General features: G+C 38.5%; 1 protein-coding gene across 3 annotated transcripts in view; it reads right to left on the reverse strand.

Moving 5' to 3' along the window:
- tns1b (tensin 1b) overlaps nucleotides 1-25098 on the reverse strand; it is a 238213-nt gene that overhangs the window by 149047 nt on the left and 64068 nt on the right. For all 3 annotated transcript variants that reach the window (XM_082174596.1, XM_082174592.1, XM_082174593.1), the window contains exon 2: nucleotides 6717-6831. In XM_082174596.1, the coding sequence (XP_082030722.1) occupies nucleotides 6717-6831 (115 nt within the window). The remainder of the gene's footprint in view (nucleotides 1-6716; nucleotides 6832-25098) is intronic.

Raw genomic sequence — 25098 nt, forward strand, 5'->3', positions numbered from 1 at the left:
CAGGGGGACATGAGGGAGGGAAGCACGGTCATTCGAAAATACCACCGGGTTTCTACTGATACAAAGCTTAATGCTAATCGGTGAAGTATCCCTTTAAGCAGACAGTCTACTAATACTCTAATGGCTGTTAGTTGACAGAGTAGTTGTAGTTGCAAAGTATACTTTATAGTCAACAGAATGTTCAAAAGGGACCATCAAAATAAAGTGTTCCCGAACACATATTTCATACTGGAAGAAACAGTAAGAGTACTATGTTAGTATGCTATTCCAATATAACCGATGCAACAGGAGGCACAGAAATCATACACTTCGCCTTTAAAAGACATATGTTCACTTATTTGGTGGATGGAGTCCTTTGTGTAAACGGTCTTGGACTGCTGGATTGTGTATGCACACATGGCAAACACATGCAAGTGCAAACACACACTCACACACAAATCCTCGCATCATCAGTCTCTTCAAAAGCAGCCCGCACCCTTGAGGGCGATCAGGAGAGATTTTGCATTTCTCTCTGAAAAAGGAAAACAGTCTCAATGTCCAGAGGCAGAGATGGAATGCCAATGAAACCGCAGAAAGGGCTATTTTTATGCGCATGTTTCCCCTCGACACCGTTTCATATCTCTGGGTCACCTCAGCTCTGCGCCGGAGGTGTTTATGCTGGCGCGAAGACACGCCATATCAATTGATGACATTGAAAAGCAAACGAGCAACAACAGTGAGTCATGAGAGAGTCAGCCGGGCTGGTTTCACTCTCGCAGGGAAACGCGTCCAACACTCTGATCGGCTGGAATGAAAATAATCAGATGAGATCACGTTACAGGGCAGGGGCTGGAAAAGGGGGACGCACGGTGCGTTCTGTCCTCTACTCTGTCCAGCCAGTTGCTGCTCTACTTTGCCAAACTATGATGCTGGAGATACAGCTATTGTATGAACACACAGCTAACATTATTGTGAATATCATGATCAATTTTATCTGCTTTTGATTTGTCCATTTAGACTAAAAACTAAAGGGCAAAACTAGTTAGAGTCAATTTCACTTACTTTTTTGTCAAACGACTCATAAGAGAGACTGGTGTTAGAGTTGGTTAGAGTCATTTGAGTGAGTTCAATGCAATGAATCAATTCATAACTGATTCAACGATTCATTCAAAAAGGTATTGTTCATGTATGAAATGTCACAGCAAAAAAACTGGATGGATGGATGGATGGATGGATGGATGGATGGATGGATGGATGGATGGATGGATGGATGGATGGATGGATGGATGGATGGATGGATGGATGGATGGATGGATGGATGGATGGATGGATGGATGGATGGATGGATGGATGGATGGATGGATGGATGGATGGATGGATGGATGGATGGATGGATGGATGGATGGATGGATGGATGGATGGATGGATGGATGGATGGATGGATGGATGGATGGGTGGATGGGTGGATGGGTGGATGGGTGGATGGGTGGGTGGGTGGATGGATGGATGGATGGATGGATGGATGGGATCGATTGGATGGATGGATGGATGGATGTCCTTTGGTAAAAAATTGATTGACAGATCACAGATCAAACATCCAAAGCCTTTAAAAGCCTAATCTACATGTATGCAATCAATTCAAGCACTAAAAATGACAACCCATATTCATTTTGCAGCTGAATTCAGTCTGACTCTGACCTGCTTTTCTAATGTTAAGTGCTCAACTGTGATCAGGGCTGCGGAGTAAACGCTTTATTTACGATTAGATGGGACACAGCTGCCTGCGCTAAAACTACATTCATTTAGGATCATAGCAGGATGCTTATCTTCCTAAAGCTTTTAAGTGCAGGTATGGTTCCTTTCAAACAAAGTTTACTCAAACAGGGACAATTCATATATATCAGCTCAGATGAAGGCAATTACAAATTATCTACTAAAAGATCATGTCAAGTGATCAGTTTATAATACTCACATAGACGAGCACATGGACTTGAAGGATTAGTGAAGTATCTTCTGCCTTTTAAAGGGATATTCACACTGACAGTTAAAATATATACACATTCTGTATGCGTTAGTGATGCACTGACATTAAAGCTTTCATTTAGAAGAAAACCCAAACTAAAATATATATAGTTTATATATAATAAATTACCGGTAATAATCACTTTTATTTAATAATAAACACTCAAATCAAAACTGAGTTGTAAAGAAACATTTAAGTTGCACATTGTATTATATATAACTTTATAATAATATGATTATTATGTTTATATTCCAATTTTTTGTTGAAATATAAACTTATCATGACATATTCATTCAAACACATTAAATAATGAAGACAAAAGGTAAAGTGAAAATATGTGAATATAAAAGTAAAATAAATTATGGGATCATTTCCTTTTTTGGGTGAACTATTCCTTTAACAAGGCATAAAACTTTTTGCGATACAATTTTTGTTCATGCATCAACTGAATACAGCTTGTTAATTAAAAACGAGAAATCAATGTTTTTGGTTGACGAGATTTCGATGCATCACTAATAGATCACTAATGAATGTAAAGATGTTGCATTGCATCACTTCATATTTGTGCCATCAAGTCATTTGACGGCTATGCAAAGCATCAACCATGTGCCAATCCAGCCACAAAGAGGACCATAAACCTCTGTCCTGTCCTTTCCGTCTCAAAGCCCACAGCCATTAGAGTTCACTAAGGAGGTCTCACCCCTTTGTGTTGTGATGGACATGCACTGGAGAAAGTGGCTGTTTAACAGCTCACACAATCAGCTAATAGTCTTAACCGTCTCTAACTCAATGACTCAATACCACTCAGATGGGACAAACTCCCCAGAGACACGTGACAATGACAGATCTATCATACTGAATGGAAAACATTGACCAAGATCATCTGCACAAGAATCTAAGGCCCTGTTTACACCTGGTAATAAGATGAGTTTTGGTCAATCGGATCACAAGTCCGATTGACTTGTGCACTTTGCACTTTTCATATAAAAGTGCAAAGTTGTGGAATTCATTACCCACTGAATTTAAAACCATGACTGAGTTTAAAATGTTCACTTCTCGAGTTAAGTCTTGGATGAAAACGAAACAGGAATGTACCCATTTGTAGATAGCTGGTTTGTGTATGTAAGTGATTTATATGGTGTGTCTGTAGATATGTTTTTAAGATGAAATAGAAAATGTTGTAGTGTAAAGGCCCAACCATGGACTGGAGTTGAAAATTAGCAATAGCTATAAACTCTTTTTGCATAGCATTAGTTACAAACTTGTTTTGTACTATGTTTAATTGCAATGTCCATGTCAAATAAATGAATAAATAAAAAATTAAAAAAATAAAGTAAATGAGAGAGACACATTCCCATTTACACCTGCTGTCTTAATCTGTCTCTTTTGTCCACTTTCAACCCCTTCTGTCCTGATTTCTTCGAGGGGAGGGCCTATAGGCGGGTAAATGTGTGGGCTTTTTTCAGATCTTTCCATCTAATGGACAAAATAAGCTCCAACAATTTACATATGAACACACCAAAGGCGACGGGAAAACACACAGAGAGCATCAGTTTCGTTTCTGCTCTGACAGCCGCAAGACCAGCCGAACGCTGTGAGTGTTCGTTACAAATCAGGAATGATGAGAGAACATTGTGCTTGGTACGTTTTTCGTCTTCAAACCAAACTTGGCTCTCCAGCTGGCAAAGTTTAAATCCCGTCTGGCTAGCGCTTCCCATAATGTTCCCGCATTAGGCCAGTAGGCGGAGTGTAGACTGTCTTTTGTGTCTGTTCTGACTCATTCCACCACATGTGCGTTTACACTATGAAAGCAATCCAGTCGAATCCGTTTTTGACTACCTCTGGAAGTGGTCGAAAGTGGACAAGCTCACTTTGACTGGTGACATTGACTGGAAGTAAATAAATCACCTGTCACAGTCAAGAAACACAAACATCTGTAAACAACAATATAGTGGACAGTACTACAGTCTTCAACCATTCAACTACGGAAAATGCAAAAGAGTAAGGAAATTATATTTATTTCATAATAATTACATTTTATTATACATATTTTAATTAGGAATAAATAAATGAAATTAAATATAATATAATAAAAAACAAAGTTACCCATTAAAGGACTACTTAAGATACAACTATTATTACAGTACAGCACCAGTAAGTAGTTTAACTTTTGCCAGAATGCTGCTCTTGCTTAAAGTCTCTTTTTATTTTAAAATCATTTAAACTTTATTGTCTATTGAACCTGAAACATGCCATGTCTTGTGCAGGACTTATTATGGAGGTGAATCTGAAGATTTCTACAGATGGAGAGCATCAGACGTCTCTGACAAAAGTTTAACAGCAAATCTCTTTCTTGATACTTGAGTTTCTGCTGGCACTGCTCGGTTTTATGTAACAGATGATAATAAAGCGGTGAAGTGGAGAAATGGAGACCTGGTTTGCCAGAGCCCAGCAAACCAGACGAATACTGCCTTTATAGTATACAAGCCTGAACACATTACCGTTGAGCGTTGACCCTATATGAACCTAACTCAAACTATTCATCAGAAGAAAGTCTGCACTGCGTGGTTCATCAATGGCTATGTTACGAAACAGGGAGTACAAATGCCCGTCTGTCTGTGGAAAAATAAATACTTTTGCTCACACTGACAGAAATTAAGACACTGCTGAACGCAATGTGATAACCAGGGTCATTTTTGGCCATTTTGGTGGATCTATATGAGATCCATATTGGTCCCTGTTGGTATTTGTAAATAATATGAATCTCAAGAGGTATTATTATATGAACAATAAATGTACAATTAACATATTAGACAGAGTCTATATTAAGTTATTTAGATTACTTTTGCAACATTTCATGTATTAAATAAAATTTTATTTATCATTGCCTGTCCGTTACATAAACTATCCAGCTAGACTCATCATCAATCACCCCATCAAGGTCGGTCAGAAATCTTGGAGTAACAGTTGATGACCAGCTGACCTTCACAGATCACATTTCAAAGACAGCTCGATCATGCAGGTTTGCACTGCACAACATCAGGAAGATCAGGCCTTTCCTAACTGAGCATGCAACACAACTTCTCGTCCAGGCCCTGGTCATTACTAGGCTTGACTACTGCAATGCTCTTCTGGCTGGACTTCCATCATGTGCGACCAAACCCCTACAGATGATCCAGAATGCTGCAGCTCGTCTTGTCTTCAACGAGCCCAAGAGGGCCCACGTCACTCCTCTGTTCATCTCTCTGCACTGGCTACCACTCACTGCTCGCATCAAGTTCAAGGCATTGACGCTTGCTTACAGATCTGTCACAGGCTCAGCTCCCTCCTACTTTTACTCACTCCTACGAGTCTACATTCCTACCAGAAGCCTTCGATCGGTCAACGAGCGACGTCTCGTGGTTCCATCACAGAGAGCCAAAAAATCACTTTCCAGAACATTCTCATTCACAGTTCCATGCTGGTGGAATGATCTCCCCACCCTCATCCGGAATGCAGAATCCATGACAACATTCAAAAAAGAGCTGAAAACTCTTCTCTTCCGTGAGCACTTAACCTCATAAAAAAAATAAAGTAAAAAAAAAAGTATTTTCCTGTAAATTCTCGCTTATCGGGCTTATGCCACTCTGAATAATGCCTGAACTTTGTATTTTGAGCACTTCTTGCGTTGTTTTTTGCCTCTTCACGATGACTTGCTTAATTTAGTCCCAATTTGAAAGTCGCTTTGGACAAAAGCGTCTGCTAAATGACTAAATGTAAATGTAAATATGCATTTGCCAGATCTTGCCCTGTAATTATGTGATCAAAATAAAGGGTTTAATGACATTGGCAGTATATTTTAAACTATCTACAGTTAAATTGTAATTCATATAAGATATAAGACAAATGAGATAACGATTGAAACATATGATTAAAATAATGAAATGATTCTGAAAAATATTTCATAGGAGCCCGAGAACTACTATACTGACAATAAGACACTTTAGCATTTTTTTTATTTATTTTTTGATGTGGAAAGTGTCACTATTTTACTAAATCACTAGTTATTTTACATTTTCAATATGCACTAGATATTTGTATTTCTGATCATGACTTTCTGATAACATTTGAAAAATTCCATCTTCCTTATTCTAATATTCAGCCATATAAATACAATTAAGGCAAATGAATTGCAAAAATGCAGTGTCATTATGTTAACTTGCTAACAGAGGCCCGCTCTAGATTAGAAACAGCCCTGATGATGGCGAAGACCCAGACGTTAGTGCATAAACCTCAAACATAAACCAGGCTTTGACTTCTAGACTTCCCCTGATAGAGTCTGACATTCCTTTCTGGCCGAATCCTCACCACAACGGGACTCAAAACAGGTGAATCGCGGAATATCCGCCCCAAGCATCCAGTCTTAATGGGAAACTTGTGTGGCTCTTTCACTCTGTTCAGCGCCTAAAGTCACACAGGCGATGATGTCATCTCCAGTGGCCAACAGGCGTTGTGTGGCAGATCGCTGCCTGTAACGCCACACACTCTCCCTCAGTGGCCTAATGGGGTTAATGATTACGTTTCATTAGAGGAAGTGACTGACTGGTCACTGGGAGCAGCTGACACCCTCACACACATCTTGACCTTTTTCCATTAACTCTCATCAGATGCTGGGACGGACAGATGTCCCTAGTGCAAGACACCCCACAGGCGGTCCACCCTCCCCTGGACTGACCTCTGCAGATGAGACCCTCATTGTTCACAGTCTGCTTGCACACGCCACAGTGCTTCCCCTTCTTGAACGTCTTCAGCCGGAAGGTGTGGGAGTGGACGGCTTCAAACTCTTCAGGCTGCAGAGGGAGAGAAACAAGGACAATTAATGAGATGAAAAAAATAAAAAATAGGCATAAAGGGTGATGTTTCAATCAAAGGAAGCATCATTTCAAATAAAATTAGGTCTAATGAAAGAATTGAAGTACTGTAAAAATCATCAAGGCATGTTTCCACACTGTTTTTCACTACATTAAAACAAGGAAGAATAATATTTAATGATAAGCAGCAATATAACAATACATAGTAATAAACAGCATCATTTAACTGATTATGTTTTCATACAACATTGCAATGTATAAAAAATATGTTCTGTCATGACACAAAACAAAATGCTGAATATAGATGAGAAAAAGTAGCGCAAATGTAATGTAATAAATCATGTCATATATATATCCGTACATATCATCAAAAAATATACCAGGCTAAAAACAGAATACCAAATATCAAAAACATTAACAGTTGACATATTTCTAGCAATAACCATTATTTCGCCTAGTGCTTCATCTTATCCAGTCAATTACATGTATATTTATTTTCTTAGTGTGCGCATGCATGAGAGTATCAGCTTATCTAGGAAAAAACAAAATGTCGAGATCGCCTTGTTCTTATTTCTCTAAAGTGAAAATTTAACCCAGACCGTCTCGATGAAACAGAGAACCTTATTTGGGAATGTTGCAGCTGCGTTTAGGTATGACTGAGGCCCCCGTGCTTCACCCTCAGTAGGAGCGAGAGGGGAGAGAGGGGCCATCCAAAAACAAGAGAGCCATGGACAGGATTTGGGCCGCTGCAGGTGTGTTATGTAAGCTGGAACTGCACATTTGGATCTGAGCTGTGCTCCCCTGAACGGCCCCGTTTTAGGCCTTCATGGTGTCATTATCCATAACAACGTCTGACGTTTCTTTTTCCTGCCTGCATTTCATGTAGTGAAAGTGTTAAGTGTTAAGCAGGAGATATGAAACAAGAGGGTGGTAAAAAAGTGAAACAAATGAATTTGTTGATAATGTGCATGATGGTGATGTCTAAGATGAGTAAATACCCTTAAACTGATGGCACAAGTTAAATAATCAATGTTACGCTGTGTATCTGGATTCATAGAGAAACCAATCTAAAATGTTACCAAGAAAAAGTTACCAAGAAAAAATTGTAAAATAGCAATACATTTCAGGTTTATTATAGTTAACTTTCTAAAAAATTAAATTAAATTAAATTACAATAAATTATAAAACAAAATTGAAAAATAGCAGTACATTTCAGATTTATTAGTTAACTTTCTAAAAAATTTAAATTAATTTAATTAAAAATAAAAATAAATTATAAAACATAAAATAAAATAAAAAAAAATAAAAAAAAATAAAAAAAAATAAAATAAAATAAAAAAAAACTTATTTTATTTCAGCTAGTTTTTTTTTTTTCATTTAGTTTAACTTGATGTACTAAATAACTAAAACTGAAATATAAACAATATAGATATAAAAAAATATATAAAAAAAGACAACAAAATTACTAAAACTTTAAATTAAAATGAAAGCAGAAAATATATATATAAAATATCTATATATCGATAGATCGATAGATAGATAGATATAATCGTACAGTGTATATCAATGATATATAACACTGGTACAGTCCAAGGATCAGATCAAATAAAATGCATAACATGTTTTAGATCAAATAGGGTTGAATAGGATGAATAATTTCAGAAAAAAAATGGGTGTGATGCTTTGAATGAATGAATGAATGAATGAATGAACGAACGAACGAACGAACGAACGAACGAACGAACGAACGAACGAACGAACGAACGATCATGTAGGCAGCGCTCCCCTTCGACTGCCAGTCTATCTTGGCAGGGATCTGATATGCCACGTGTCTCATGTATTGTGATGCTGACAGGGCAGCACAGAGAAGACAGTGAACTTCAGCTGGCACTCGTGCTGCAGTGTTTTCTGACATTTAGACAACAAGCTCCCAAGTGTCTTCATTCTGTACAGTTTGTCAGAGTGAGCAACAGTGACTAAAAGGGAGGAGCTTAGCAAACGCCAGATGCTGTGAAAATGCATGTAATGTATCAGAGGAACTACTGTATAGAAGAAATGACTGTATACGACAGACCCCCCTCAAAGTCAACATCTGCATCTATAGCCTGAAACTAGTTCAGGAAAAAAACACCACAGTAAACATGAGTCTGTGCCTATACTGCATCTGAACTGGCTCTATTATTTAACCTTAATTCTGTAAAATTATGACCATGTCTTTATGATCCACAATGCAAAGCAAAGCTAGAATCGTGCTTGAGGTTTTATTTCATTTGGACAAAGATGCTTTATGTGCAGACCTCACCAGAATGAAACTCCACGGGACAGTGTGACATTGACGGCTACGTGCCAACAATGACACAGTCTCATTTCTATTCCTCCATCAGGACGAGCCTCGGCACCAACTTAATGTGATTAGCCTAATCTAATTAGCCATAAACAATCAATGCTGGGGATAGGAGCCCCAGTCTGAGATCTGTGTGTCTTTAACAGATCCTGGATGATACCATCACAATCTTCACATACAGACATATACAGTACATGCAGTCCGGCACCTGCGTATGTGTACAGCTCAGTTTGAAATGCCAGAAATTAAAGAAACTAATAAAGAAATGACATTTATGTCATCATTTACTCACCCTCATGTTTGTTCTAAGCCTGTATTATGTTCCCATTAATTATGTGGAAAACAAAAGGAGAACTTCAGCACCATAAAAGTAGTCCGTATGAATTGTTTGCTATATGCCAAATCTTCTGTAGCCATACAATTTTGAAATATCAATACTTACGACTGATACTGATGTTGGAAGAGGATCAAAATGAAAAATGAAAAAGAAAAAAATGAATTGCGTTCGCAAATATTTGTGTAGGACAGGAACTATTTCTCCATCCACTCATCTGAACACTAGATTCAAACAGACAGAGCAGTGCAGTATTGAAATATGCATCTTCATTATGACTAAATAAATAAATAAACAAATTATTATTATTCATATGTTTTTGTTGTAATAATAATAATAATAATAATAATACTAAATAATCATGTTCTATATTTTTTTTAATTTGATTAATTTGATTATACAAGTTGGATAGTCTGTTATGTTAATAATTTATTTATTTTTTATGTTAAACAGCTCCCCAGAAATGCAACTTTCCATTTAATAGAAGTATCTATACTGGTATCAATATTAACAGCATTAAACTTTATAATGCTTGGTTTGAGCAGGTCTCACAACCAAAATTCTGTAAATATTTACACACACAAAATCTGTCACTTCACTAAAAATCTTCCCCTGATCAATGGCCAATGATGGTAAAATATGATCCAACATTTGAATGCATTTATTAAAATATTTTGGAACAACTTAAGGCTGGTTAAATACTGCCAAAATATTCACTTTGGGTGAACCATTCATTTGAAATCAAAACACTTTCTCACATTTCCAAATATTGCATACCTGCACTTCTTTTTCTTTCAGCATACCACACACAAGAATGAATACTGAGGGAGCCTCAGGACAAATAAAAAAAAGAGCAAGAGAGAGCGCTAAAGACCAGACAGGAAAATGTCTCAATCAGAGCTCGTGTGAGAGGAGAATGAGACTCGTCTGCGTTCCTGACAGTGAGACGGGACCCCGTGAGCTTTTATTCACACGGCTACAGGAGGCTAAACTGAATAAGACTGAGAAACACTGACAGAAAGAATCTTGGCACACAAACATAACACACTCCTCTCCTGATACTCCCTTGTTTACTCCGAAATACATACGTATACATACCCTCCCAAAACAATATGACCAGGCTCCGCTGTTGTGCAATTGTTTCAGGACAATGTGGGCTTTCTGGGATATGGGTTATTGTTGAGGGACGTTGTGGCTGGGGATGCAGGAATTATGGGGAGGGCTGGCTAACCTTCCACAGTCTTTTGAAGCAGATGGGGTTACGAATTACCCAATCCCATCACTGCCAGCCTTTCAAATGGCCCATCTCACTCTCTCAGACTGGCACAAAGGCCGAGCCCCCGGAGCAGGGCACACATCATCTCCCATGGCCTGCGTAACTGTATACACAACCCCCTCGCAGAGACACTAAGCCCCTGGGAAAGGCACTCAGGCCCATTCAGACAACCAATCCACACAGCAGACAATACAGCCTCTCCCCAAATGAGAGGAAGAGGTGGGGCGGGTGGAGTAGACACCAGACAGCAGCGTAAACACACACATCCACGTACCCAGCAGCCATATCACCCTGTAAGCCCAAGACTGGTTTCCCACTGAAGCTAAGCAGGGCTGAGCCTAGTCAGTACCTGGATGGGAGACTCCTGGGAAAACTAGGTTGCTGCTGGAAGAGGTGTTAGTGAGGCCAGCAGGGGGCGCTCACCCTGTGGTCTGTGTGGGTTCTAACGCCCCAGTATAGTGATGGGGACACTATACTGTCAAAGAGTACCGTCCTTCGAATGAGATGTTAAACCGAGGTCCTGACTCTCTGTGGTCATTAAAAATCCCAATTTGCCCATTGGCCTATGTCCATCATGCCCTCCTTATCATCCCCATATATATTCTAACTTATGGGTAGGGTTAGGTTTGGGGGTAGGGATAGGGTTAGGGTTAGGACAAAAAAAATCACACAGGAATGTTGTCCGAGAACCAACAAAATATATGTTGACCCAGGAACACACCTAGCTCTGTAAAATCAGAGCTGTAAAATAGTTCCTAGTTGACACGGTCACTTATTGTGTGTCCTACTCTCATGCAGAAAACTTTTCCCAAAACTGTACCACCACAAGCACCAGCAGCACCTGGTCTCAGATGCAGTTCCTACAGGACAACAATGATTCCAGATGGGGGTGTGCGCGTGCGTGCGTGTGTGTGTGTGTGTGTGTGTGTGTGTGTGAAAGAGAGAGAGAGAGAGAGAGAGAGAGAGAGAGAGAGAGAGAGAGAGAGAGAGAGAGAGACGCTGCTGTAAAGCCACCTGTGATTCTCTTTGATAGCTTTCCTTGAACTTGACGTAAGGTAAGACGTTTCCTAGAAAAGCTGGAGGAGAAAGATAACACTATTCTCACAGTGCTGCAGTGGGGCCGGACACAAACAGGAAGAGGTGGTCCATAGAATAAATTAAGTAATACAAGATCTTTAACTGAGCCATATGTATCAATGTGCCTGCTAATACATCCTCATTTAGCTCCTGAAAGCTTCATATGCCAGGCCCAGAAGCTTCTTTCTGTTTGTTTCTCACTCCCTCTGACACACATTCACTTTCTCTCCATCCTTTCAGCTCGACGACACAGACTGGGCACACGGCCATCAGCGCTGAGGCAGGGAAGGAGGTGTGTTACCATCAGAAACTCTTTTTGATCAGGAGAGAGAAAAAGTATTTGGACACTTAAGTCACACTTAAAAAGATAAATCCTGGACATTGAATTAGATGCATGGTCAAAACAAGTGACATCTAGAGACAAATTATGGTAGCTAGAAGTTGACTATGTTAAGCACAATTGATGTAATTTTCAGGTTCATTTAACAAACTAGAAATGGAAGGTTAAACAAGTTGAGTGCTTTGCATTGTAGGATACAGTGGTCATCTATACTAAATACTACACAAATAGTAAGTAAGAAAACGAGTAGACTGCAGATTTAAAAGAGTAGTAGTAAAATTACATTTTAAACACAGTCTTTTGGTATAATCAATTCAACGTTATATAATGCAATGAGATTCCTATAGTTTTAAGAATGGTATTGAAGTGTGACTAAATCAAGGCTGATACTAAACAGATGTAGGGTCATTCGTTAAGGCGTCAGGTTTTATGTCCTAGTACAGTTGGAAAGCATTGGTCTCTCCACGTGAAGCCCCGCCAAACAGCATGGGAAAGTGTCTGTAGGCGTCCTGTGAGGCGTGGTGAATACAGCCATTCACCTTCAATCCTCTTAGTGTTTAATCTGTAAATTAACTCTCTGAATGAAGTCATTCCAGGGTATTCAGATCTGCCCTTAAGTGATGTTAAATTACAGCAGTGGTTACTTAAACACGTCCTCTTAAAAGCAGCATGCTACAACAGGAGCACAGAGCCCCAGCAAGCCAGTCTGTAATGCACACACACATTCGTAATGTATGTGGCACTGGCCACCTTGCAGCTTTACAGAAAATACAGTACATGTTTCTATATTACAATTTACAGGGATCTGTTATCAGAGGTGACTGTGTCCAAGTTATGTATTTCAACAATGTATATACAAATCACACAGTTAGCTAACAATGTATTGATTTAAGTAATTATTACGAGTTGTGAACATTGTGATTACAATATATGGAAAATTTCACATTGTTGCACGTTGATTCAGAGTTTGCGTCATATGAAGACCTCGCAGGAGTTGGAGTCATCTCTTCACACCAAATTAGCACAACACAATTAGCCTTTTAGTTTAAATCTCGTTTTCTTGATTTACCACGAGTACCATTTTTGCCATGCCTAATATTGATCTAGCTCACTGCAGTGCAACAAGTGTCTCATATAGTAGCCGCCGAGCGAACGCACTCGTAACCCCCTCATACGCATGACCGGAAGAAGCGGAAGCTGTCTGTGGCATAATAAAAGCTCCACTGCTCTCGAGCTGTGTCTCGTGCTTGTCTCTCATTAGCAATTGCTCCAGCGACCTCGTTCCGCTCCGACGGCTTTCGTAACGTTAATAAATCATTAATACATTACCGTTCATCCATGAATATGATTTCTGCCCAAGTCTCGTCGTATTCTCCACCGGCTGTAGAGGTGAAGGCAACAACTCCCATGATTCCACGAAATCAAGGCGTCATCAAGCTACACCTCTGTTTTGAATAAACGACCTCTAGTGGCAAAAAATTACATATTGTGCCTTTAAATTGAATGTTTGTACAGTATTCACACTGTCTGAATTTGCTCACTCCTTTTCTTTCACACCGTCCTGATACATCAAACTCTGTGGCATCCCCTATGTAGGGAACAGTGAATGAGTGAACAAGTATGTAATATCAGATACAGTCAGTGTTTTGTTTGCTCAGTAAAGCTCTCCAAGGCTAAACCTCCAAGTGGCCTTATTTCATTTTCCCTCTCCAATCATTTAGCCCCGTTAAACATTACTCATTCCCATATATCTGCCTCAACGTACTATGCTCAACACTGGGGCTTAGCATAAATCTACCAAAACCCACACATACACTCACAGTAACCCTTAAAAATCACCTTATACAAATACACTCACCCAAAAGTCTCCTCATAAATCCTTTAAACACACACACAAACACTTAAAATCCACCCTCTTGTGTTTACCTGATACATCAATCACTCCCTCGAACCATACAAACGCAAAAACACAAAACATCTTCACCTGTGAATGAACCTAAGAAGCTGGAAAAAATGCAAGAACAAATGAGAAATCCATGCAAAGCATGCCAACACAATGCTGGAGTTTGTCTACATATCGGAAGAGCCCATCCCAATAAATCCATTAGTGCCAGGATAAAATGGTTGGATCCGGCCATCCACTGGCCTAAAAAGTCCACACCCATGTTTCTATGATATCCTAATGCCAAAACATGGCTGGGGTGTTTTGGGTTGTTGTTGCTATGGTCTTTTCTAGGTGGTTGCTTTCTGGTCTAAGTCTCTCAAAAAAAGCCTACATTTGGCTTGGGTTCATCCTTCAGTGCAAATCTATGGGATTTGTTTGTCCATGTTTTATTTGCTGGTAAAAAAAAACAAAGCCCATAGCTTAGAAAGCAATATCATTCATGTCCATATAGCACAAACAGTGCAGCACAAGGTAAGCATCTTATGAAGAACTGCTAATAACATGGCAAACAGGCTCATTTGTACAGTCCATTACCAGCAGGTCTCCTGAACTCTGATTTATGGCTTGGACACTGTTGGCCAAACTTATTTTCACATCATTAGGTCATTTGGAAAAGGCAGCGCTGAGTTTGATTACTAGGATGTCAACAATAGTATACAATGACAGTGAGATGTTTCTTGACATGTCCTGTCAGGAACCATACACAAAGCCTTTGATTTCTGGAACATGTAACCAAAACAGTGATTTGACTCTCTAGATTTTCTCCAGTGATTATATTTCTTGTTCACATTACATCTTGGAACATGGAGTTTTTGTAGAGAGCTGGGAGTATTTGGAATTGGGAGGGGAGATTTGTCTTCTCCATTGGTGTTTGACGGTGAACGTGATTTCACCAAGTACAACGTGTTCCTGGATCAACGTCTTTGTTGATCCTGGAACAACATTCTAAATCAACCAATCAGAAATGAGAGACATGTTTACAGTGCATGTCAAGTTTAGGCTTAAAACAAGCGTTAGGAGCTTCTACACCATTCTTATTCACCTATCATTTCCCTCTGATTTTAGGGGTAAGTTGTGGGATGGTTTAGGGCTAGGGATATGGTTAGCACCACATTTTCAGACAGGAATGTTGTTCCAGGATCAACAAAATCTGTTTATCCAGGAACATTTCTTACTTGGCAAAATCCCGGTGACCAGTGTTTGACGCCTTCTAACTACCTGCCATCCCTGGCACAACCTCAACCAAGCTTGCTGTCTGTTCAAGATCTATAATACCTGGAGAAAATCAGTCCGTTGGCCTTCCCATTCAACTCAACGGCATGGCACGAGACTGCCTGGAAGTACCCAACCTGCTTGCTGCCTTCCCCTCGCCTTGAAACATCCTACTTTCTGTACCTGACTGGGGTTTGAGAGGGTCTGGCCTCTCTGGGACACCCACCCCCACCCATCCCACCACAATGTTTTCTTTCACAACGCTGCAATTCTTCTGCTCACAAAAACATTTCTCAGCAAGGGGGGTCTGACCTTTGACCTCGCCCCCTCCCTTTCCTTCCACTCTTTTTGACCCCACATCCACACAAACACACAGAGGACGTCTCCCTCTCCTTGCACTTTAAAAAGGGTTCGAAACCAAATTCTGAGCACCATAGGGGGTTTGCGCACCATAGGAGGAGCCCCCAGAGCATCTGAGGACAAGAGAAGCATTAAAAGAACACCAAGAACTGATGCGGCATTGATTTGAGAGGAAGACCAATGACTCGTTGAATTCAAAGCACAAGAGAGAGCCCAAGGGTCCGATCAAGTTCTGCCATAACAGCCGCAGGAGACAGGTTATATTTGTCAAACAAAGCATTTTTGAGTGAAGTCTGTTAAGTGAAAAAAGCTCAAACATATTACTGAGGTAAACTTCCTCCATAAAAATGAGGAAAGACTGTCAAACAAAATCATTTAAATGACAGGAATGCACGATACTGAAATTACTTTCATGTTATGGCCGATTACCAATGAATGACTGATATTATAAACAATACTATTTTGCATTAATACATAAATAATGACAATTAAAATAACTATATGATTGATTTTATTCATCACAATATTATAAATATATACTCTTTAATTAAATAAATTAAATAAATGACATAAATAGTTTGTATGCTATAAAAGAATTTTGACAAAATCATAATATTTATATATGAAATATGGATACATTTTCCTTTTGAAACCTGCTATAATAAAAACTATGCTCTTTGAATTTTACAAAATTTTACAAAAAAGTCCTTATTAAAATAGAGGATGAGGCATCTGGGAAGTTTGTTAGATATATATTATATTATACATTATATTATAATATATTTATAATATATTATAATATAGTAGAACAATGAATTAAAATAAAATATTATTTTAAATAAATAAATAAACAAATAAATAAGTAAATAAGTAAGTAAGTAAGTAAGTAAGGAAGGAATTGGCAGTTAGCTGATTTGGTACCAATATATTATCAATATGTCGCCTAAGTGATTTTTATGGAAGAGCGCATGGAAAATATCCCTACATCACTGAAATACTGTTGGTGTCACGAGGTATAACATCTGTATTTCTGACAGTGGGATGCTATTTTTCGACCAATCAGAAGACTCTGAGTTGCTCTGTGCTTGTACGTTGGATTTTCTGACTGTTTTTGGCTGCCATCTCTCTCCAAAACCCTACGCTCCAACTGCAGACACATGAATGACTGATGATTGAGGGACAATTCACTTTCTTCCAAACATCCTGGGTCAAATGGTTGCAATTGTTTAAGCATTTCAAACAAACCTCACACAAAGGCGCTGTAGCACAAAACCCCTTCCATCTGGATCGAATTAACCACTATCTGCCCTAGTCCAAGCAATCTAAATCAGCAATGCCTAAATGTTTATAATAGCTGTACTCAAGGCCAGACACTCATTTACTTATTTATTATGATGAGTGTGTTTGTATAGTGTAGGGATTTGCTCCCCAATCCCTTGGTCTACCCCGGCCAGTGTTGTGGACCGGGATCAGTCTATCCCACCGGGGCTCCTCAGGAAGAGGAGATGTAGTGAGGATGACAGACGGAAACCAGTTCCCATCTCAGTACAGACCGATCTAGTCAAAGCTCATCAGACAGCTGGCACAGTTCCACCGACTGAGACCCAGACTAACCTTTACATTACACTACAGGGTTCCTGAAGGAAGAATCTCATTCATTTTCTCCATAGAATAATATATTCTTAGAGATAATGTATAAACCTTTCAAGACAGCACGTGTAACCTGCCAAATCATTTAAAATAACTTTCACAGATAAATATGTTTCACTTTGCTAATGCTATAATTATGATGTTTCTACTATTGTTGCTTAAATGTTAGGCCACACTTTATTTTGATAGTCCACTTTAGACATTCTACTAAGTAAGTAAATTTGCTACTACATGTCAACTAACTCTCATTAGAGTATTAGTAGACTAAACTGTTAGTATGGTTGGGTGTTAAGATTTGGGTTAGTAGAATAAGTTGACGTAGTTGCAAAGTTATTAATAGTCAGAAGAATGGGTCTCATTCACTGATAATTGCGTAGATTATTTCGTATTTGTGCGCACAGGAGAACTTCTCACGAAAAATCTCCGCCTAATTCACAACACGTTCGTCGGCACATGAATTTGTTCTTAACATCGTTCTGATGTTAGTGAATTTGGAGTATTCGAAATGAGCGGCATCATTTGCATAAAACACGCCCAAACCATATAAGGGCTTTCCGCACATGCTTTTCTTACAGCCTTTCGTCACTCTCGTCAAACTTGCCGCTGTTTGCAGACGCGCTCTCGCCCGATCCTCGAGCAATGACAAGTGTGCCATTCTCACCAGTTCTCACAATAAACATTCTATACAGACCCAGATTACAGACCTCTCTTGAGCCAGCTGTACATACGAGTATATCTGCGTTATTCAGAGAAACCTCACAGCTGACCTCAAACCTCAAAGCACAATTTGTTTAAATATTGCATATATTAATATACAGTACAAAATAAAATAAATATTTTATAGAATTCATAAGTATAAATTATTACAGTGCCAGATCATATGGAAGCTTGTTTCCACCATGGAATAAAACAATTTAAAAGATAATTGCGACTTTTATCTTGCATGCAATATATATAAACAAATAAATTCAGATTTGCGAGATGAAAAGTCACAGTTACCTTTTTTTTTTTATTATTCTGTGGCAGAAACAAGCTTCCATGAGATCCAGTAGTGCCAAAATTATTATATTTATATATATATATATTTTTTTTTTTATTATTATAATTTTTTTTTATGGTAGATGCCGATACCAATATCTACTGTATAGAGCTGGGTGACCAATATATAGAACGTAATATAAAATATAACTTAAATACAAAAAATTACAGACAATTTTCAAAAGTGTACTATATCCATTGACAACAATGTTGGAAGTGACATAAGCCAGACACTTCTGAAATAAGACAATCCAGCATATTTCAATGTTAAATCCATCAGCCAGGTTGATATCAGTCAATCACTATAGAGAGAAAAAATGATATATTTCAGCCTCTTTACACATGTTTGCAGGTGGTCTTCCTCTGTCAATCTCTAGTCCTGGGAACTGTTCTTATGATCGCTCTGTTCAGGACCCAGATTAAGTCATTTTTCCTGGGATCTGCTGAAGCTATTATTCCGGTTGGGATGTCACAGCCCAGAGCCCCCATCACTGCCGGAACTACACCGGCTACACTCGACTTGTCACATTCTTTCTAACTTGTCCTTCAGTCCTGGGTATTCATTAACATTTTATACTCTTTCTTCCTGATGTTGCATTCACATACGACTAACATATCCATGACCACCCACTGCTCCTCATCTAAAAACACACATGACAGAGTGGATGACTATTACTTGCTCATCAGTCTTAAAGTCCAAGAATTTCTTAGATTTTCCTGTCAAACCACTTAGAAAACTGGCCCTATGAGGCCTTTTTAAAACAAAACACATATGCATGTCCACACGGGATATCGCCACAGAAAACACCACAAATTCAAGTTCTTCATTTCATGACGTTTTGAAAAAAAATTATACAAACTTTCTTGAGAGTCACTGGAGGTCTACATCATCTAAAGCCCTAGCGGCATGCTGATATCCCATGATGCCATAGAGAGCTTTATATACATTAGGCCTGATAGGCTCACTCAGAATCTGCAGCCACAGAATTCAACAGAAAATTTCCAACAAAATTGGAATTTCTGTCAATCATAAAGTTGTACAACGATGGTCAACGAGGTCAACGTTGATAATGACATGAGTTAAGATTATTTCATGCATTCATGACATATACTGTATGTATTTATATATTTATATAAACATAATACACACACACTGTATAACACACTGTATAAATACACACACACGTGTATATATAAAATCTATATATAACTGCAAACCATCTTGAGCATCACAATCCCAGCCGTCACTGGTAGTCTGCATCACCTAAAGCTCCTAAAAGTGGGCTGATATCCCATCATTCACCAGCTGCGCATGGCTGCCAAGCCCTGAATACTAGCTACTTATTTGTCACTTCTTACAATATCTCACAGTCACAGACAAACGACTGCCTCCTGAACTCTGAGAATAGACACTTAATCATAGTACAAGAGCTGCAGTTTCACTTGATGCCCTACAGACACATTTATGGAACTCTACATGGAGGCATCATCTGGAAACTGAAAGTTCAAAATTGTGTTAAAACGGAAAACAAATATTAAGAAATGTTCTCTAGAAGTCTAAAAACTTTTGGACCACAGTGTATAATTTTTAATACTTTTATTCAGCAGGGACGCATTAAACTGACCATAAATGACAGTAAATACATTTATAATGTTACAAAAGATTTCTATTTCAAATAAATGCTGTACTTTTCAGCATTCTATTAAGCAAAGATACCTGATTTTTTTTTACAGAAATCTTAAACAACTATTTTCAACATAATGATATGATGATGATAAGAAATGTTTCTTGAGGAGCAAAGCAGCATATTAGAATGATTTCTAAATGATCATGTGACTCTTCAGACTAGAGTAATTCAGCTTTGCATCACAGGAATGAATGACTATTCAAAATACATTCAAATAGAGGAGCTATTTTAAAATGAAATAATATGACACACTTTGAGTGTACTTTTCATCAAATAAATGCAGCCTTGGTAAGAATATAAGTGGTGGGATATTTTGGTAAGCCAAAAAAAGAGTGATCTCGCCACAAACCACCACAAGATGGTTTAGATGGGTCATGAATAAAACAACTCCATCATCACTCTATTTCTTCTCGCTCTCTTTCTTTCTCTGAGGGGGGAAGGGTCAGAATGTGACCTCTTACTTGGCTGTGTGATGGTCACCTGCTTTTCATTTAGGGGAAATTTCTCCTCAGGCATTCCAATTTCTCTCTTTTGTTCTCTCATCCCCCATCTAACCTAAACGCATTTCAAAGAGGCGGATCCGGAAGAGGAAATTACTCACTTAATCTGACATTTAGAGTGAAGTACCTTTATAAATGCCTCAACCTGAAGCTGGTGTTTGCAGAGGCCGTGGAGTGAGTGATGGCATGACACGCTGTTGCTAAAACACTTGGTCATTCCTCGTCATGGACATTCACACCTGTCACAAATCATATCCATTCATCATACTGTACAATAACTCAGCTTACACTGTATGTGTGAGCGTGAGCAGACTTGCAGGAAGATCCCAAATATATTGTGAATATTTAATGGTGAATAACATGTATTAAAATAATGCTCATGGCACGAGACGCTAAAACAAAAAGCAACAGCCAAAAATGTGGCACAAAAATAAATAAAAAAAGGTGCAAACTGAATTCAAGAATGCATACTGTAAATGGCCTCAAATTTATACCTCAAATCAAGTAATGCGGCATTACTCAAAAATGCTTTACATGCTGTAAAATGTTCAATTAAAAATGTTAATGTAAATAATATTAAACACATATGTAAATAATATTACTATATTGTATTTTTTTTTCGTGCTCTAATTTTAGACATTGTAAAAAACAGTTGTGAAGAAGTAAAAAAAAAAGAAACTTGAGCAAAATGTCTCAAGACTAAACAGACATTATTAGAACAGAAACTTGCATCCAATTGTATTACCCAATAAAAATGGTATTTTATGGCAAAAGCATGCTGAAGAATCATATCTTTATCACAGCCATGTAAGGCAGCAAAATAAACTTGAGATGCATATAAATCACCACGTAAGACCACCAGTGCATCAATCAGAGCCTGTATTTATCAAAACCAAATAAAGTTCTGTTTCACAGGCCTCGGTGACATGTATCCTCATGAAAATAAATATCGCATATTGTGCAATTCAGAAAAATAAATGAGGGCTATTAGAAGAGAAGCATTCTTCTACGTCTGTACAGAGTGAAACAGAGTTCACTGCCAGTAATTTACATCTCTCTGTAGAAAGTACAGCATGCCACATTAAATTGTGCCAATTACCATGATTCACACTGGCCTCAGAGGCATGATAAGGAAACTAACACCAGATCTCTGCCAGCAATGGGGTTGTAGACGATCGCCCATAAATCAGAGACTTCTAGTCCATGGTTTCACATAGTGTTCAAAAGCCTCATAAGAGACTCATGTGACCGCCAAACTTTCAATAAATAGTTCAACTTTTCCCTCATGTCGTTCCAAACCACTTTGGCTATTCGTTTTTTTGTGTGATTGTGGTTTGTTTTACCTGTTCAACTCAAAAGGAGTATGGACGTCAAACTCCAAAAAGGACAAGAAAGCACCACATAAGAAATAATCAAACCATACAAATTATCAGTGAATAACAGATTAAATTTCAGTTTGTTCGTCACACAGAGCATATGACTTAATAAGACTTGGAATACGATGCACAAGTTATGTGGATTACATTTATTGTGCTTTTTGGCTTTTTTTTTTTTTTTTTTTTTTTGGAGCAATAGTTGTGTCAAAACAAATATTCAAAAAAAAAAATTTTCCATCAAAAACAATAACAGCAAACAGGTTTGGATCAACATCAATATCAATGATGATATCAGAAGTGCCATTTATGGGTGAATGTCCCTTTAAGTGCAATCTAGCACCTGGTGGGACAGAGACAGATGTCCCGAGATAGAAACGAGGTCACAAAATCTGAATCACATTAACCAATATAGGACAGGCCGACAAGAGACAACACTTGGTCATTCTTCAGCAGCTAAAATAAGGTTCCTGGGACATAACCTGAAATAAGAGACATATTCCTAATCCAGAATTGAAATAGAGTTGGTTATATAAAGTTAAATATAAACAGTCTGCCACAAGACTTTGGCATATGGATATGTTCAGCATGAAGTGTACAGAATCAAAAGTATTTTTAGAAAAACTACTTGGACTACGTTAATACACATTGTAAACAGTAGTATGCTACACTGTTGTCACCTGACGTCACGATTGATGGAATTAAAATGTTGTTAAATGTTTTAGGTCAACCAGGACTATGCATACAGAACATTTGCATACTGCAGAAATATTAAGATAAGTGCATTAGTATGTTATTCTGAACAAAAAATTCAGACAGTTGAATTGATTAAGAAACAATTGTGATCAAGATGTTGACAATGGGATTGTGCAAGGGTGCAAACTGCATAAGCAGACTGCAGTCAACTGATGGTTTTCATTGGCTGCCCGCAAACAATATCTATTTGACCCAGCCTCAAACACTGTAGTTGTTGCTGAGGGCTTGGAAGAGTTTGGTTTTTGCTTTCTGCATTTCGAGAAGACATTGTATTCTGTGCTTTTAGAGAGACCACAATCCTTTATCAAACGGGTTCATAAACTGTGAGAAAGGTTGTGGTGTTGTAATGTATATTATGAGAAAATTAAAGTGTTTTTGGTTGCATGTAATCCTATTGTAGGAGACCTCCAAAACAAAAGTAGCAAAATAGGGGCACTTTGATTCAAAATCAGGTCACGGACTTCACCAGTCTGAACTAAAGAAAAGAGCAAAACATGATCGGTTATCTGTAAGACCCCTAACAGGTCCATGTAGGAGGTCCAGTCAGGTGGTCTGGGTACCCTATCACTGTTTACATGATTGCAAACAGGTTTAATAATCTCAAAGTATAGGTATCATTCTCTCTCTCGTCTCTGTGAGCAGCTCACCGCTAAATACCTCATCATCTGCTCAACCACCTCTTCCGTCTAGAGGCCTCTGGTGTGATGCTGATGTGTGACTAACCACAGCACTTAGTCCTGCATATCATTCAATGACAAGAAAAACACCACACTGCTTCAGTCATGTATGGTGGTGAAGGACAGATTGAGAACTAGGGTCTGCATTTTCACATAACCAAACTCATGTGTACAGAGTAAAGAAACAAGCTCAGATACAACAGTGTGCAGAGACAGGGCAAATTGCATTTTGAACATGAAAACCATTGGCCCTACTCACTCCAAAAGACAGAGTACTTGAAGTGAACACTCTCAAGGGAGCATTTGATACATCCTATTTCAAGCCATCCATACTGCCACTTTATTTTGAATCAGAATGTGACCCACTGCCCGACTGAAATAAATGTTGTAATGTTATTTCCATCAAGAGGTGCATCAATTTTAAGTCAAGATCTTGTATTGACAATGCAATAGTCCAGCTTTCTGTAAAGTCTCCTTCAGCACATCCCAAAGACTTTCAATGGATTTAAGGACTGGACTCAGAGGTGCCAATTCATGTGTGAAAATGATTCTCCATGCTCCTACCAACCATTCTTTCACAATTTGAGCCTGATGAATCTTGACAGTGTAATCCTGGAATATGGCCATGATCTGTCTTGCTACATGGATGTTAAAGAAATGAAAAGCTACACACTCCATCAGTTAGAGTTATAAGAACTGTTGCCAAACATATAACATGATAGAAACATAACAATCAATGTAATAATGATCCAATCCATAAACGCATTTGCCTATTTAAATCCAAACAGCAACTGTTTTTGGTGCCAAATGAGTGATATTTCTGCTTTTTAAAATTCCTGCTAAGATCTTAAATACATTTCAAAGTGATTTCAGAACAAATTGCCAAAACTTGCCACCCAAACATCAAAATTACTTCCTTAAAGTGATCATTGAATGAAGGGAATCCCTCTCATATTTGAAAGCATACAGCGTTTCTTCCTTATGATAGTCTGATGGGCAGAGAAGTGAAAAATGAGATAATTTCCATCAAAACCACCAAACATTTGGTTCCACTCACAAAGACTAAGAAACAGCCCTGTTTATTTGAGATGCTGGTTGCGCATTGCTTATGAACTGCAAAGTGAACTCACATCAAATAATGCCCCCTACTGAGACAAAACAAGAACGCCAATGAAGAATAATCAAGTAAAGTTTGACATGATGAAAACCACATGACTCCCCAGATAGGCCTCCCTCTAGAAATGCCGCCAAGACATTAATGAGTTTCTGATGAATTACAAAAACTGCCTAAGAGGCATTTGGTGACTTACTACAGCTCCTTAGCTAGCAAATATTTACCTCTCAGATGACAAACCTACGGTCCACCTATGGAGTGGACCGTTCATTTACCGATCAAGCTTTGAACCAGGAGGGAGCAGGCCGTCAAGCCATCAAATCCGTAAGACTTTAAAACATGCAGTAAGACTTTTATCTCTGACAGATGCTGAAAGATGGAGAAGAATCAAAACTGGCAACTCAGCAAGACTGAGGATTAAGGGAAAGGGAGAAAGAGAGACATGGGAAAAATCAGAGAGGATGACAGAATAATGAGGCACAGTGAGATATTAATAAGAAAACTAGGGGAGGTGATCAGGAGACATTCCAGAATCCAGCTCTATTGACAGCAGTGGATTAGT

This window comes from Leuciscus leuciscus, assembly GCF_965113295.1.
Source record: "Leuciscus leuciscus genome assembly, chromosome: 7".
Classification (NCBI taxonomy): Eukaryota; Metazoa; Chordata; class Actinopteri; order Cypriniformes; family Leuciscidae; genus Leuciscus; species Leuciscus leuciscus.